We start from the raw sequence: 15,592 nt of genomic DNA, 5'->3' as shown, positions 1-15,592 counted from the left end.
TAAAAAAGTGTCTTTGCTTCCTTGGTACAGTATCTATGTAATAGCTGGGTGCAGCAGCTGAGGCGTGATCATTTAATGGTGTGGCCTAAACATCAGGTTATTGTAACTAATATCAGGCACTGCTGTGTGTTCAGCCTGCCTGATAGGTGGAGTGGGCGTTGGTGAAATTTGGGACATCTGGGCCCTGTGTTCCCTGCCCTGGGTTTGGCTTTGTTCTTTGTTTTCTGTTGGAGCATTCAGCACCACACTCTTCACTCATGCACCCACATATACTACTGGTTCCACTGGTGCTCATTCCACATTACTGTGTTGTTTCTGTGTTGTGGTTAAAATGTTTTACTTGGTAATAAATATTGTAACTTTGCTGGCACTTGTATGTCCGTGTCCCCTCTTGCTCACGCTCTAATGGACCAGGTCATGACAAACTGGGGGCTCGTCTGCTTTTGTCGTGCTGGTGCTGTTTTGGGCAGTAGGTTTGTGGACTTGGTTTGGTAAGAAAACCTTGTGACTGGTGTAGACCTCACATTTGTCCTCTTTTGAATACATGATTTGATTTGTTTGACAGGGCTGTTACGTGGTTTGTATGAGGCATTTGTCACTGCCAGGTTGTATCTGACACATTGTTCATTTTGGGAGATGGCCATGACTGTAGGTTTTTGGTCACACTGGGGATTACCACTTACTGTTCTCAGTGGTTCTTGCTAGGTTGGCTGCAAATGTCTGACATAGATGCATTTATTGGTGCTCCATCTGAGGAGTGGATTAAAAAAAAAAAAAAACAGTTATTGAAAATTGCAAATCGCATTGTTTGATGTTTGCTGCAGCAAAAAGAACTTTTGCTGTTGCATTTAGAGCCTGAGAAAATGAAAGAAAAATTGGCATTGGAGAAAAAGTTGGAATTAGAAAAAAACAAAACTAAATAATGAAGTGGAAAAAGAAATAGAACTAGAAAAATGCATGGCTTGTGGTTGAAGCATTTAGACTTGATTAAAGAGTTTACAGCAAGTTAAATGGTGCTTTGTATCAGCTTGAAAAACAGACTGATGTGTCAAGTTTTGCTGGTTCTGGTGGGCAGTCAGCGAGAAAGATCTTGACACGTTCCTTTGCCTATTTGAACGCGTTGCTGAGGCAAGAAATTGGCCTAATGCTGACTGTGTGCTGGTGCCTCAGTGTGTGCTGATGAGTAAGGCTCAGGAGGTGTAGTCATCCTTGAGTTCAGTGGATAGCTTGGAGTACATTAAAATTAAAGCCACGGTCTCTGAAGACTTATGAAATAGTCCCAGAGGCATATCAGGAGCATTTTAGAATGTGGGAACAGGGAGCTTCATCGACATTTGTTGAGGTTGCAAGGGATATAGGCAATCATTTTTTTGATTAACTTTGTAATTTGATCACTCCATTACTAAGCAGAAGGTGATCACTGTGCGGGAGGTTGCAGTTTTTGGCAGTGCTGGAGATCACCATGCGCATTCGCTATTTTGGTCGTCATGGTGGTACTTTTAGGGTTCATGTACGTTGATACAAGGTGCAGTTTAGGCTTACACGTGATGAGGGTGGGCATTTTGCTTACTATAGCATCCTGGAACATTTCTTTTGGCCATGCGTAAAACAGGCAGTGTCTGCCTACATCAAAACATGCCATACATGCCAGTTGACAGAGAAACCAAATCAGGGCGTTGCACCTGCACCACTGTATCGTGGAAATTCTTTAATAGTGGAGAGAGCAACCCAAGTAGTCTTGCTGCTGCGTTTTCCATATTGCCATACGGAAAAAGCAGTACATCAACAAAGTCAAACTCAAAGGTAATAGGATGCCTCGTGGTGAGAATCATGGGTTAGAGATAACTCTTTAACTCTCCTCTCATGCACGGACCTCAATTTCTTAAATGCAGAAATTGTTGCCACAACTATGGAACAACAAAATCTGTAGTCAAGTTATCTGCACTCCAATAGTCCTAGTGTGTAACATCCAGAAATATACTCTTACAAAAAGATGCAAACATAGAATAATCAGAGAATGGAATATGCATGAATATGGAATAGAAGTGGTTACATGATTTTAATAAATCATTAGCACATATGATTTCTTGAATGTCACTCCTTTCTAGCAGTAATCACAGTTCAAGCATTACTATAAGCTTCATTTTTTTCATTTCATTTTAAGCTTTCTGCAACTTGTACGCAACATCAAACCCTTCAGAGTCTGTAATAGATTCTATGTTATGATCAGGGAGAATGACTCACGGTGTCAAAGGCATCATCGTGATTTTACCAGTCTCAAAGCCTGTAGTTCTTGTCTGATGGCAATTCCTCCTCCCAGGAGGACACGGTGGATCCATTCCCTGGGCTGTAGTGAATGCAGGGGTCCCTCCTTAGCAGATGGAAAAGCAGGTTTCACCTGTTTATACATGACACTGACAAGTTTAGACTGCCTGTGAGTAGCTCATGAGGTGGTAAACCTGTGGTGGCATGGGACTGGGCCCAGATGTGCTTCAGCACTAATGGTAGGCATGTTATTCAGTCAATGCCTGTCTCTTCCATCATTTTAGTTAGTTGATCCTTTATTGTTTGATCTGCCCTTTCCACTGCTCCCCTGCACACCCCACACAATGCTGTTTGAGCTTTACGACTAGGCTTTTTGCCATTAATGGAATAACACTATTTTCAGAATGTGCACTGTTATCTGAACTTAGCTTTGTAGGGATTCCACCTCTGGGAATCCATTTCTGTAGCAGGTATTTTGCTACAGAAAGCTTCCTCCCATTTGTAAAACAAGAACACCAACAACCATTATTTGTACCATCTGCATGGTGTTCACTCAATGAAATCCATTATTTCATTTTCAAAAGATACCGAAGGGGTAAGCAGTGAGGGGTGTTTTCTTATGCTTCCCAATATTGTGATGACCTGCAGGAATGTCCACCATCTGGAGAGGTAGTGAGGGAGAGCAGCCCTCACCTTTGCTGCTGTGTTAGGGAATGCATTTCCCCTAGACAAGTCATTGTCTGTTTTGTTATGAATGTGGCCTCCAATAGCCTCCAACAGGTTAGACACTGAGTGCTGAAAATAGGTGTGCCCTGTAAAATCAGGGCACACCTATTTTTTTTTTAAGCCAAATTTAGACTCAGGAACAGAAAAGTGTCACACCACTGGATAACCATGATGGACTTCCCTGTCGTTGAGTCCTTTGTAGCAAAGCCATCCACAGAGTTTGAATAAACAGTCTTTTAATTAAGCAAAGTAACAGCTGAAAATCACTCTTACAGAGGAGAATACAAAAAACCAAAAATCACTCTTTCGAGGAATAAACTCACTACGATTGCAAAAAGTAACAACTGAAAAACACTCACAAAGAGGAATACCAATAAACAAAAAAAAAATCACTCTAACGAGGAATACAAGAAGACAGAAAAACAAGGCAAGACAAAGTAGCAACTAAGAGGCTAGGCAAAATGCACAAATACAAGAATGGATCAAGGGCAAGCTGACGTGACTTGGCGTGGTTTGCTGGTGAGACGACACAAGACAAACTGGCACGGGACAAACGGAAACACGCCCTGCGTTCCAAATCGCATACTTTTACTTTTTACTTTTGGTATGTACTGCAGCTGCCCTTACAAAGTATGTAGTTTAGTATGGAATATGCATGCATATGCATACTATTGGGACACACTACATATGCCATCCCTGAAGTGCAACCCTCTTGCTCACTTGGTTGATGACCATACACCATTCATTTTGACGTGGGAGAACACCAGGAGCTTGTTGTGTTAAGGAAGAGTTGAGGGTGCCAAAAATAAGAGCTCTTGTCTTGCAGACCAATGGCAGCCACAGCATGGGGAACAAACACCAGGTCTCTGTAAGGCAAAGGAGGAGCAGAGGCAACCACAGCAGCCGTGACCACAGCCATGGAGCCAACAGAGTTAAGACACTGAGGATATTATGCTACAGGTCTGTGTTTGTCACCATGGTGCTGGCAGAGCACAGGCATGTAAAACCCATCCATTTCATCACCAAAAAACATGAACAGTTCAGAGAGGTCAGGGATTTCTTTTGTTTCATTGAAATAAAAGCCTGCTGGTGGGCAGTTAACCTCTCAGATGAGCAACATCTTAGAGGGGTTGAACTAATTTAACATTGTCACAAATCCATGGCCTGCAGTACTATGCATGACTTGTTTCTTAGTCTCAGTATTTAAGAAGAAGGGGTCTTCTTTGCAAACATTGAATAATTTGGTTCTGTTTGATGCACGGATATTTGTGCATAATTTGGGGTACCATGTGGCTTTCCTAAATTTACTGGCTCTTACCCATGTAACACTTTTCCAATCAGCAGCCTCTGCACAGTGTTTGACGTCATCATCTATCATGCCTCATTCCCATTCAGCAATAGCTAAAACTACTTAGGAGTGTGTGCCCCAGATGTTCCCAGTTTCTTCTGGCTGTTCCAACAGTCCAAACGCAGCAGTTTCTCTGTAACCAGAATACCACTTCCTATCAACCTTTCACACCTCACTTCCTCTGTAAACCATTCTTTCTCAAATGGACTCATGAAAACATTACATCTCAAATCAGCAGGCATTGCGAGTAGATGCTCACCCTTTTGCTTTTTTCACCGCAGCCGTAGCCACCTGGTCAGCCGTGCCTCCTTGAAGGCCCCAGCTGTACAGGTAACTGGCCGTGGCTGGAGAGGGGATCACAAAGCATTCATACAAGCTTTTAGAGCAGAAACCCCTCTGGAGTGCATTTGATGATGAGCCATAGTTTATACAACAGATGTCTCCCACACAGATTCACAGGACACTTGGGAGATGATACTACTACTATTACTACTACTACTACTACTACTACTACTACTAATAATAATAATAATAATAATTATTATTGTTATTATTATAATAATAACAATAATAATAACAACAACAACAACAACAACAACAACAACACTAATAATAATAATAATAATAATAATAATAATAATAATAATAATTAAAGAGCATGTTTCGATGACTAAGCACAAAGTGCTTAAACAAGCTGAGGAAATTCAAAACATAGGCAACATTAAATAACAACTGCAAGAAGAAAAAAATGAATCATCTGCACATACACACACCTACATACACACACACATAAATACATACTTACATACATATATGCGTATATGTATATACATGCAAACATGCATACACAGACACACACACACACACACACACATACACACACTATCATCATCATCATCATCATTAAAATGTATCTCACATGACCCTTGCCCCATCACACATCACAGCGTCAGTGCCATGGTCAGTATCACATCATGCGGTGATTTTTTTTTTTTTTTTTTTACAAGCATGCAGCATGAACATGCACACTCAACAACATGGTTTTTGAAAAGAAAGGTCTCAGAATCAGATATTAATGAAATTCATCATCCAGTGGTAGCTCAGCAGCCAAGGGGCCAGCAGCATGACAAAAAAAAAAAAAAAAAAAAAAAAAAAAAGACAGCTACCTGCACTTGACTTGACAGCCATCATGCCCTCTCCCTCTGTGCCTGGTGTGTGGTATGAAACTGTCAATGGTTCCAAACAAACTTTGAGAAAGACACCTGACAACAAATCACCAGTTGCTAGCTAGCAAGGATGCAGAGTATTTTATTCATTTGAAAAGTCAACACAGCCCACAAGAGCAAGTGTGCAAAAGTGTCAGAGAAGACTGCAAATTAAAAATAAAATAAAATAGCTTCATTGCAATTCTGCTGCTCTTCTCTATGATGCATTTGTGCAAACTGGTACAGGGAGCAACTAAGGGCAGTCCACCAAGAGGTTCTGCTCTGCCCCTGTCATAACCTGTAATGTTTTGTGTGTGTGTATGTTTATGTGTGTGTGGGTTAACCATCAGAGGGATGCAGAGTGAACATTATATTATACATTTTAGATTGGGGTAACTCCCCAATTTGCATTCTTTTAAAAGGTGTGGTGACTGAAAAAAGGTTGAGAAACGTTGTTCCAACACACAGAGGGGGTGTTGGACAGTCTGTCTATTTTGACTGAATGCATGCTCATCTCCAAACAATTCTCCGTGCATGCTTTAGCTGCGCTATTCTCTGCCATTGCTTTCCATTTTCTTTCCATTTTCTTAGACCAGACGGGTCAACATATATATGTTGTGCAGGATGCCAACATGACTTTTCAGAGGAGACATTACAGTAAGGCAGGGAGAAGCTGGACTGAATGTAACAATGGTAAAACATGCTAACAGTGTTGTCACTATGTATTGTATTTTCTTTAATGCATTAATTATATTCACTTAGGGGGAAAAAAATCAGTAATGAATCGCATGCCTGCTTTATTTACTCCTTTATTCCTCTGACATAATGAATTCCACAAAGATAATAGTTAATCTTCAAACCCCTCTAATGTATTCCATTACACCGAGCCCCTTTACTCTGTGTGCGTGGGCAAGACTGTGCTCAGATGAATGAAAATAGCGAGTGAGTTTGGATAGCTCCTCACTGAGAGTGCACCAGGACACAGTGCTAAGTTAAAATAGGACCTCATGTCTCTGTGGTTTGTTAGATGTAGCCTGACCTTTTGCACTTGTGTATCAAGCTTTTTAGCCCTGTCTGCACTACTTATTTGCATGGACTGTCTGCTGTGTGAAATGGACTATTATTATACCAAAAGAAAAGAAATGCACAGGCTATTTTATTTCATGTAGTAAAATATCTTGTGATGTTAAACCATGGGAGAAAAAGTCAACCATTCATTGAGAAATGATTCTGTGTGGCTCACCATCCCAAAGTGAATTTCCAGTTCAGCCCACTTGCTGCTGAAGTTGAATAGCCCTGCTCTAAAGTATAAGAAACATTTTTAAAACCTTTGTATGTAGTTTATATCAAACATTAGACTTCTCGGCCTGTGATTTAGTTTTACTGTGTAATGGTTTCCTCTGTCACAATTACCATATTTATTTGTATAAAATTTTCAAAACAAAAAGCCACTCTTGGTATATTTTGGTACATTAATTAAGAGATAAACACTTGGCACCATTGTGTTTCTTGTTTATTTACAGGTTTTGCAAATGCACCTATGGTGGCCTGAGACCAAATGTCAAAAAGACAACATCAAAACATCATAACAAAAACAAGGAACACGGTTCATGACTGATGTCTGCAATTGTAACCACAGTTAAGGAGACACCCAATATTTCTTTCAAAATGCAAACCACCAGCCAAGATTCCACTTCAGTGTCTCCACCTTAATACTCCCAGTACCAACCATGTTTTGACCCAACCCTGGGTGTGTGTTTTGGCCTCAGCTGTTATTGCTTCTCTAAAAATATAGAGGCGCTACTGGAATCTGAACATGACTCAATCACCTATGAGTAAGCAAGAATAACAGATTTTTACTGAGGAAAAAAAGACAATCAAAGTCCGACAAAAAATAAAGAAAAGGGCTTGAAGATACCAGCCAAACAGAGCAAAAGATAGGGAAGCAACTGGTGCAGCCACACAGTGGGCTGTGCAAACCCAGCTCCTTCCTCCTACCAAAAACCAGAGTGTAAACCAAACTGAACTAGAACCAAAATCTGATAAATGGACCACCAGAAATTTCAAACCCAAACTAAAAACACAAAATCCCAACGCGTAAAAATATGCACTCCCACAAGAGGGTTTGACCCAGCCACATGGAACAATACCATATATATGTATACACACACACACACACACACACACACACACACACGTATGTATGCATATTTCCCCTTTATCAGTGTGACAGTCTCAAAGGGTTTCCCAACACGTATATTAGAAAACAGTCAAAAACAATTAATAGAGGCAACACCCCCAACTTTAGGACAAACTCCTGCAAAAACCACATAAGGGAGAAAAACATGGAACAGGCAATGCAATTGGGATTCACATACTGGAATGATCTGGCAGGAAATGGATACCAAGGGCAACCAATGACTGACTGCTGATAACAAAACAGCACATAAACAGAGTGGAACACACAGATCTGGTGTGGAGCACCAACAGCAACTCAGTCACCATCGTCACAGCGTCATGGACCAGCAGGATGCCAGCAGCGCCCGTCCACAGTCGCACTCAGGAGACACACCCATGCACACAAAAGACTAACTAATTTGGCCACCCCCACTCAAACCAACATACGTAATCAAAATTCATTAACAAGTGAACAGACTGGGAGAACAGGCAAAGTTCCATCAACAGGAATCTGAGCTACTTTTTATAACTTTACTGTAAGAAAATCCCAGCCACTCTCAGTAATTCGTCAAAGATATGGATAACCGCATGTAATCAAAGTAGAAATAAATAGGCCTTAAGCCTGGATCTAAAGGCATCAGTGGTGCTTGGTTCTGTAATTGAAACAGGGAGACTGCTATAAGGAAAGGGAGCACAGAAAGAAAATGCAGTTTTCTTTTTCATATCTGGGCTAGATACCTATCTAGCAGCCAGCATCTTATAAATGGAAGTGAATGGCAGTACAGTGAGATCTGATGAGTAGGACAATGCAAGCTTGTGTAATATATGTTGGCATAAGCACCTTGAAATCAAATCAGGCATGACTTGGGAGTGAAATTTTCTCGAACACATAACATGAACTCCAATTGCAGATGTTCTCTGTCACTTAACATCTTGACTAGGAGATTCCACATGAGAAGATTTCGGGATGAGAGGGATTTTTTTTTTTTTTTTGTAACACGCCAGCATTATAAACTCACAGTCTGCACATACACACAGGAGATATCATCCGGTGTTAAAGTTGCACTATGCGAAGTTGCCCAGAATCGATTGGATTGAGGACCCCTCTGACTCAGCTGACAAAACACATTGACAAAGAGAGGAATTTGACGGTCGAGTCTGCATGGACAAGCTTGGCTGATAGATTACATGCTGATCCTACATTTTTGTCAGTGAGTCTCAATGTCCTCCCTGCTATTGAACCTCAGCAGTTTTGCATCGAGTACCTTTATGTTCTGTCTGTACCTTCAACAGTGGGAGGGGAAGGGGAGGACTGCTTTCAAACAGTAGGGCAACAGCATGAGGAGCTTGATTCCAGAGTTTTGCGGATTTCTATTTTTTAAAATTGCTGAATTTGAGTTGAGATTGAGATTCAGACCACAGTTCCACCTGTGGTGTACAGCAATGTGGGCATTTTTTAGGGAATAACTTCTTGCCAAAATGCTGTTGTTCATGGCTGGTCACCATCCCGAGCTGCTGTGCCCATCTCATACTGTGTTGCTCTTGTTCTCTTTATTTTGTGCTGTCCTTTGTAATGTGACTTTGCTCTCTAGGTCGGCACCTACTACACACCGGTCTGGCCATGAAGGGCTCTCTGCACTCTTGGTTCCCTTTCAAGTTTTCTTCCATTTTTCCCTGCACCACTTCCGTCAAAGCCCAGCAGTGTTTTTTTTTTTTTTTTTCTGTGCGGAAACTTGCTCAGAACAGCAATGCAATTTAGGTTTTCATCCACTGCATAGGTCAAATCAATATTACATGGTGTATCAGTGTTAGAGAGTGGCAAATAAACATTTATCTCGCTTACATGAAAGAGTTATGCACTTTAATCTATTGCGGCTGGTGTGAATATTGCCTGTCGAGATGCACAGGAAGGAGAGGTTTTACCTGAACGTAGGAGTGAGAGTAGGTGTCGAGCCTATTGTCAGCGTACCAATGCTACATTTTATTTTGCCCTTCAGGGATTTTTATGCCAAGCGCACAATATGGGAGGAATTTCTTACACGACAGACAGAAGTGAATGCAGGTGTTCAGAGAAAGCTGGATGAAAGCAGTGGTTTGATGGATATTAAATTTGAGAAAGAATGTAGGTAAGCTGCTTTATGCCATAAGATACATAAGATAAAAGTTCTCCAACCCATGCGACAACATAGGAAGTTTGTTCCAGCCCTCAAATACAACCCGCGGGAGCGTCTCCAATCTGAGCCAAAGGACTGAGCAAGCTAACGTTCCCTAATGAGCATTAGCCCGCTAGCTGGTGAGCTAGCCACTGAAACTACTGGGTTGAGATTAGTGTTGCAAAATTCCCGGAATTTTCAAAGTTGGAAAATTTCCATGGGAATTTTCAGAAATTAACGGGAATAAACAGGAATTTTCGGGGAATTTTCAGGAATTTATATTCGCTGCATTCACCTGGTCATATACATGTATACATAATAAACATTTTGGTTTGTTATAAGCAGATATGCATGCAAACATGTTACATTATCATGAATTTCCAGGGAATTTTCGGGAATTTTCATAACTGGCATAAAGGGCCCTATCTTGCGCCAGACTCCCTAAACCCGCTATTTGCGGATTTAGGAAGAGGCGTTCCCCCGTAAAAGTTGCTATCTTGTCGCTATATTATGCATAGGCATGTTTTGGGCGTTACGCCAGTTAAACCAATCAGTGTGCCAGGTGCCATTGCCTTTAAGGGCAGGATGCGCTATCCTAAATCCTAAATTCTAAACCCGCGATGGAGAGAGGGAGGTAGATTTTCTCAGGGCTTCTACTGAGGCTAAAGCAAGGTGGCTTTATATACATATTATATATTATATTATAGGCGAGTTAATTCGGGAGGTGGAGCCACATGTGTCCAAGTGGACGTGTCACAAGGTTGTACTGATTGAGCTTTTCTTAGTGAAATACAGTAGCTCTATTCCAAATGGAGCAGTTGTGTTGATTTAATGATTGGCGATGATGAATTGCATCAAAAGTCTTGAGAATCTATGTTGCATTTTTTCAGCATACACACTGCAGCATATTCAATCACTTATAAAACCGAATTTGCAGATAGAAATACTCAGTCTATAGAGATGTGGGTCAGATTTTGTGCACAAGCTGACATCTGCAGAGTGTCAAGAGGACAACATGCTCAGAGCAGTGAAATTTGTTGATAAGCAACTTCATGTCAGTGAAAGTTGTGAAATGCAGATGAAACATTACTAAAACTGCTTTGATGTGTAACAATGGCTTGCGTGTGTTCTTACTGAACATACTTAGTGATAGCTTAGTGATGGAAATACTTGTCAAACTTAGTCAATTTATTCTATATCTCAAAGCACATCAGTTGTGTGTGAAAGAAATGAAAGAAGGAGGGGTTGTTTCTTTTGTGGTTTGAGTTGAATGTTTCAGAATTTTTTATTATGTGGCATTGCCAAACTCTTAGTCATGACTACCTGGAAAAGTACACGGAGAAATACACAGATAGCACAGTAGCCAGCTGTAAATACAGTGGCGGGCATTCACCTGTCAGTCAACCTGTCACAAACACCTTTTCAATCACATGTTGCTCCTGAGAATCAGAGCAAGAGTTCCAGTTGTACTGTCAAAACAGATCATCTGAGTTCTCTGGAAACCAACATCGTGCAGTGGTCTGTCATGCAGAAAATGTTTTCAAATGAAAATGAAAATGTCTTTTTAATGTCTTATTCTGCATTGACATAATCAAGATGTGAACAAAGAAACTTCACCTCATTGCTTGTTATTGAGCCATGATGCATTTATCAGAAAATTACCACTAGTTGGAAAATGTACTCAAGCGCTACCCCAAACTTTCTAGATGCTCTGGTTTTTGCTCTGCATTTATAGTATACACGCACATTTTCCTCATATTTCTTTGCTTTTAGCCGAATTGTTGATGTCATTTTGTTCGGTCTGTTGAGAACCTGTGTGACAAAGCTTTAGCAAGCATTTGCTAATTACATTTGATTTGTTTTCATTCAAGTCATTTGGAAAATCTAGGCTCTCACCTGCATAAAACATATCACTTATCCAGTAGCTTATGTTCACTTCATAAAATACATCAATGCTGTTCAAATGCCAATCAAAGGAGTGGTTACCAGAAAAGCAGAGCAAACTTGTTCCCTTATGTCATGCCAAATACATTCATGTGCATACACACCCGTGCTATCTCACTTGGGAGGGGGGTGGCGGGTATCATAACATCACATGCATATAATAGGCAAGATCCATATTTTCAATTCCACATCTGCCTCTGCTGGGTCTCCTGTCAAGGCTGTGGTGTCTTCATCTGAAAGGGCCCTTGTTAAAGGTTGATGTTTGCATTGCAGGGGGGTGGAGGTGGAGGTGGAGCTGGAGATGACTTGAAGTGGAGGTGGCTGGAACATACTGTATATCAATTCTAGATTGAGTGTTCGTACAGCAAGGCATGCTCTTGTCTTGAAATATTTTCACAGGGCACGGTTATGGTATGAATAACAGTGTTGAATGTGGGAAAATACCATGTTCACAGAGAGTGAGACCATGCACAGTCTAATATAGCATCAGCGAGGAACTGGGTATCACAGTTTTTAATGACTATAAATAACACTGCTGAACAATATCTGATAACAGGGAGTCAAAGGCAACTGGACTTGCTCACCTTTGACTCAGTATTGGATGACTGGGAATTTTTTTCAAGATCTGAATGATGAATTGCATCCATTAGAATTATGTACTATTTTAGATTAACCCCACTACCGTCCAGTGGCGTGCACAGGATTTTTGAAGGGCAGGGGTGAAAATGAAAAAAGGGCAGTCTCCCTAGGGTGGTCCGTGGGTATGCTCCCCCAGCAGAAAATTAGTGAAAATTGTACATTTAAATCCATCAATCTGGTGCCTTTTGAAAGCAAAATCAAGGTGCATAGAATAACAGTGGTGCTCCGACCTATAGGTCTAGGGCTATGTGAAAATACAGGTGTAAAAAAAAACTCATGAATTGCAACTCTACTGTTAGAGTTGCAGTGCTAAGGCTTAGGGTTAGGGTTAGGGTTAGGGTTACCCTAACCCTAACCCTAACCCTTAGCGTGGCATTTTCAACCAAGAGGGCACTAGGGGTGCAGCGTTTTCAACCAAGAGGGCAATTGAGCGCGACAATTTCAACCAAAAGGGCACTTTAGCACGGTGTTTTCAACCAAGAGGGTATTTTAGCGTGTCAGTTTCAACTAGGAGGGCATTTTATAGAGATGGGATTTATGGCTCTTTGAAGGGAGCCGGATCTTGAGGATCCGTTCCTTTCAAAGAGCCGTTCAGAAGACTGGCTCATTTTGTGTCTTTTTTTAAACTCTCTTCTTGAAATGACTGTGCGTGTAACTGGATTGCATCGCACATTCACTGCACTGCAGTTCAGGGCAAGACGGGATTTACTATTTCACCCCCTGGACGGTCAGTCACTCTTCTGTTATGGTCTGCGGTCATTCAGTGAAGTACATACAGTAGCCTAATATTGCGTTTTGAAGCCACATAGAGATATAATTTAAAAATCTGCCTTTGTGCTCGGCTCGCACAGCACAAACATACCTTTACTGTGGACTCAAGAGATCTTGTTAGTCTCACTTCCTTATGTGGCATAGCCTTGAGCTGGCCTTGAGTCTAAAGTTTTATCTCCAAAAGCATACCACTTTTTTTAATTTACTTTTTTACAGAGTGAATTAAAGCAAAAAACAAAGAAATTGGGAACTGGTTCACTTCAAAGAGCCGTTCAAAAGAATCGACTCATTCGCGAACGACCCATCACTAGCATTTTAGTGTGGCATTTTCAGCCAAGAGGGCAATTTAGCATGTCAATTTCAACTAGGAGGGCATTTTAGCGCGGAGTTTTCAACCAAAAAAAGAGGGCACTTTAACACGTGATTTTCAATCAGTAGGGCAGCAGGGGGGGCATTACACCTTGTAATGCAGGTTTAGATACAAACTAATTGCTGTCATACATTTCTGAGATATCACCACTGATGATGGTTTATAGGTTCACGTGATGAATTAATTACATGGACATTATAAAGTGCTGTGTGTAATGGTTCACTGAATCACAGCTGCTGTGCTTGTTGGAGAACAAAACAATCAATGACGCCACTTTTGATTTCCTGTTTGGTTCATGGACAGGTTTTAAGGCTGGTGGAGCAGGGAGAGTACTGATATGAAAACAGCTGGTTAATGGTGTGTCTTCATACATTTATGGTTGATTGTGGGAGTGGAAAAGAGGCTTTTGCAAGTACACCCAGTTCCGAGGTTACTGAGCTGCACCAAACAGAACAATGTGCACCCTCAGCTTTATAAGTCTGACAAAAAAATGTGTTCATGTTTTTCTGGCTTTGTGCGTACACACAGTTCTAGTCATGAAATAACAGAGTTCTATACATGTGGCACCTGGTCTCTTAAAGAGACCGCTGGCAGGGCTGCTAGACTCTTTAGTCTTGTTATTGCAGCATATTCAGCTAATTCTAAAACTAAGTTTGAGTATGGGACCTGTCGGGCTGTTGAGGTGTGAAGGTCAAACTGGTTGCAACGGCTGAGTCAGCTGATCTGTAGGCCATCAAAAGGGATGCATGTTCGAGCAGTGAGAGTTGTACTTACACTGTAATTTCATGTCAAGTCATAAGGAAAGAAGAAGAAATAACCATACTGTTTTGTTTTAACAGATGTTTATTGATCATACTTCATATTAGTTCAAGTTATTGATATGAACACTTTCAAAAGTTTTGATGCATGAACAATAGGGAGGAAAATTCTACCTGCTGCTAAATTGCGTACAGGTTAAATTTGTAACTGGCATTTAAAATTTTGAAAAATGCATCCCATAGCTCAAAGCACACAACAGTTCACCATCAATTAAATATAGAAAAAGAAAGAAGCCGGGATATTTCCTTTGTGGATGGATTTGAACATTTCAGTCTCAGGCATTTCTGGATATGTTGCATTGCGAGCATCTTAGTCATGACTGCCTGAAAAACAACAGGGAGAGGTATTTTTATAGCACAGTGAAAGTGAATGCAACCATTGTGGGCACCACTAGTCAGTTCACCTGTCATGAGCATCTCTTTAATCACATCAGTACATAGAGCTTAACAAAGAGTGACAGTTCCAGTTGTACTCTTGAACCACTTCTTCTGAGAACCTGCACGGTGCAGTATGCAGCCCGCAGTGGACGAAATGTGTTTCAATCTTGTTTCTTATTGATATAATCAGTCCAAGTGTGGAAAAAGTACCTGTGTGTCATTTTATCAGATCTGCTGTTTGTATCAGATCCAGTTGTACTTTGACATAACATTATCTATGTGCGCACATGATGGATTATTTAGTAATTCAATGTGGGAAATGTCTTAAATCCTTCTTTTGGTTGCCCAACACTAAACTTGTGAGACTGACATCCTGACAGGCCCATCTATAAGCAGTGAGCCTCTTCAGTCTTACTGCCAAAGCTCCTCTTTTGTTAACTGATGATCGTGTATACAAGCCTAAAGTTTAAATGGAAATCCATACTGATTTCTTAAACAGACTTGCTTTGGTCCAATTTGTGTTTGCTATTGTTCAGAGCAGGCCTTCTCAAACATTTTCATGTCACAGACATCCAAAGATGCACACTAATTTTTGTTCTATTAGCCCACTGCTAATTAGCAAACAGATCCCCAGCTGATGTGATGTGTTGTACTGTAGTACTGAGCTGTGAAGAGATAAGGTTTTATGGTGTAATTTGTAGAGAAATGTATTGAATTTAAACTGTTCCTCATTTTGCTGCCATCCCTGTGGAACCAACTCGAAGCCCCCTGGGGGCCCCAGAGAGACTTTGAGATCC

The 15,592-nt window shown here is 40.9% G+C and overlaps 1 protein-coding gene across 2 annotated transcripts in view; it reads right to left on the bottom strand.

The window, feature by feature from the left end:
• Positions 1-14,473: 14,473 nt before the first annotated feature.
• Positions 14,474-15,592, bottom strand: part of tpo (thyroid peroxidase) — a 29,227-nt gene continuing 28,108 nt past the window's right edge. For both annotated transcript variants that reach the window (XM_030044544.1, XM_030044546.1), the window contains one exon: positions 14,474-14,741. In XM_030044544.1, coding sequence (XP_029900404.1) covers positions 14,728-14,741 — 14 coding nt within the window. In that variant the 3' untranslated portion in view covers positions 14,474-14,727. The remainder of the gene's footprint in view (positions 14,742-15,592) is intronic.

This window comes from Myripristis murdjan, chromosome 22 (assembly GCF_902150065.1).
Source record: "Myripristis murdjan chromosome 22, fMyrMur1.1, whole genome shotgun sequence".
NCBI lineage: Eukaryota > Metazoa > Chordata > Actinopteri > Holocentriformes > Holocentridae > Myripristis > Myripristis murdjan.
This window is presented reverse-complemented; position numbering and strand designations above follow the sequence as displayed.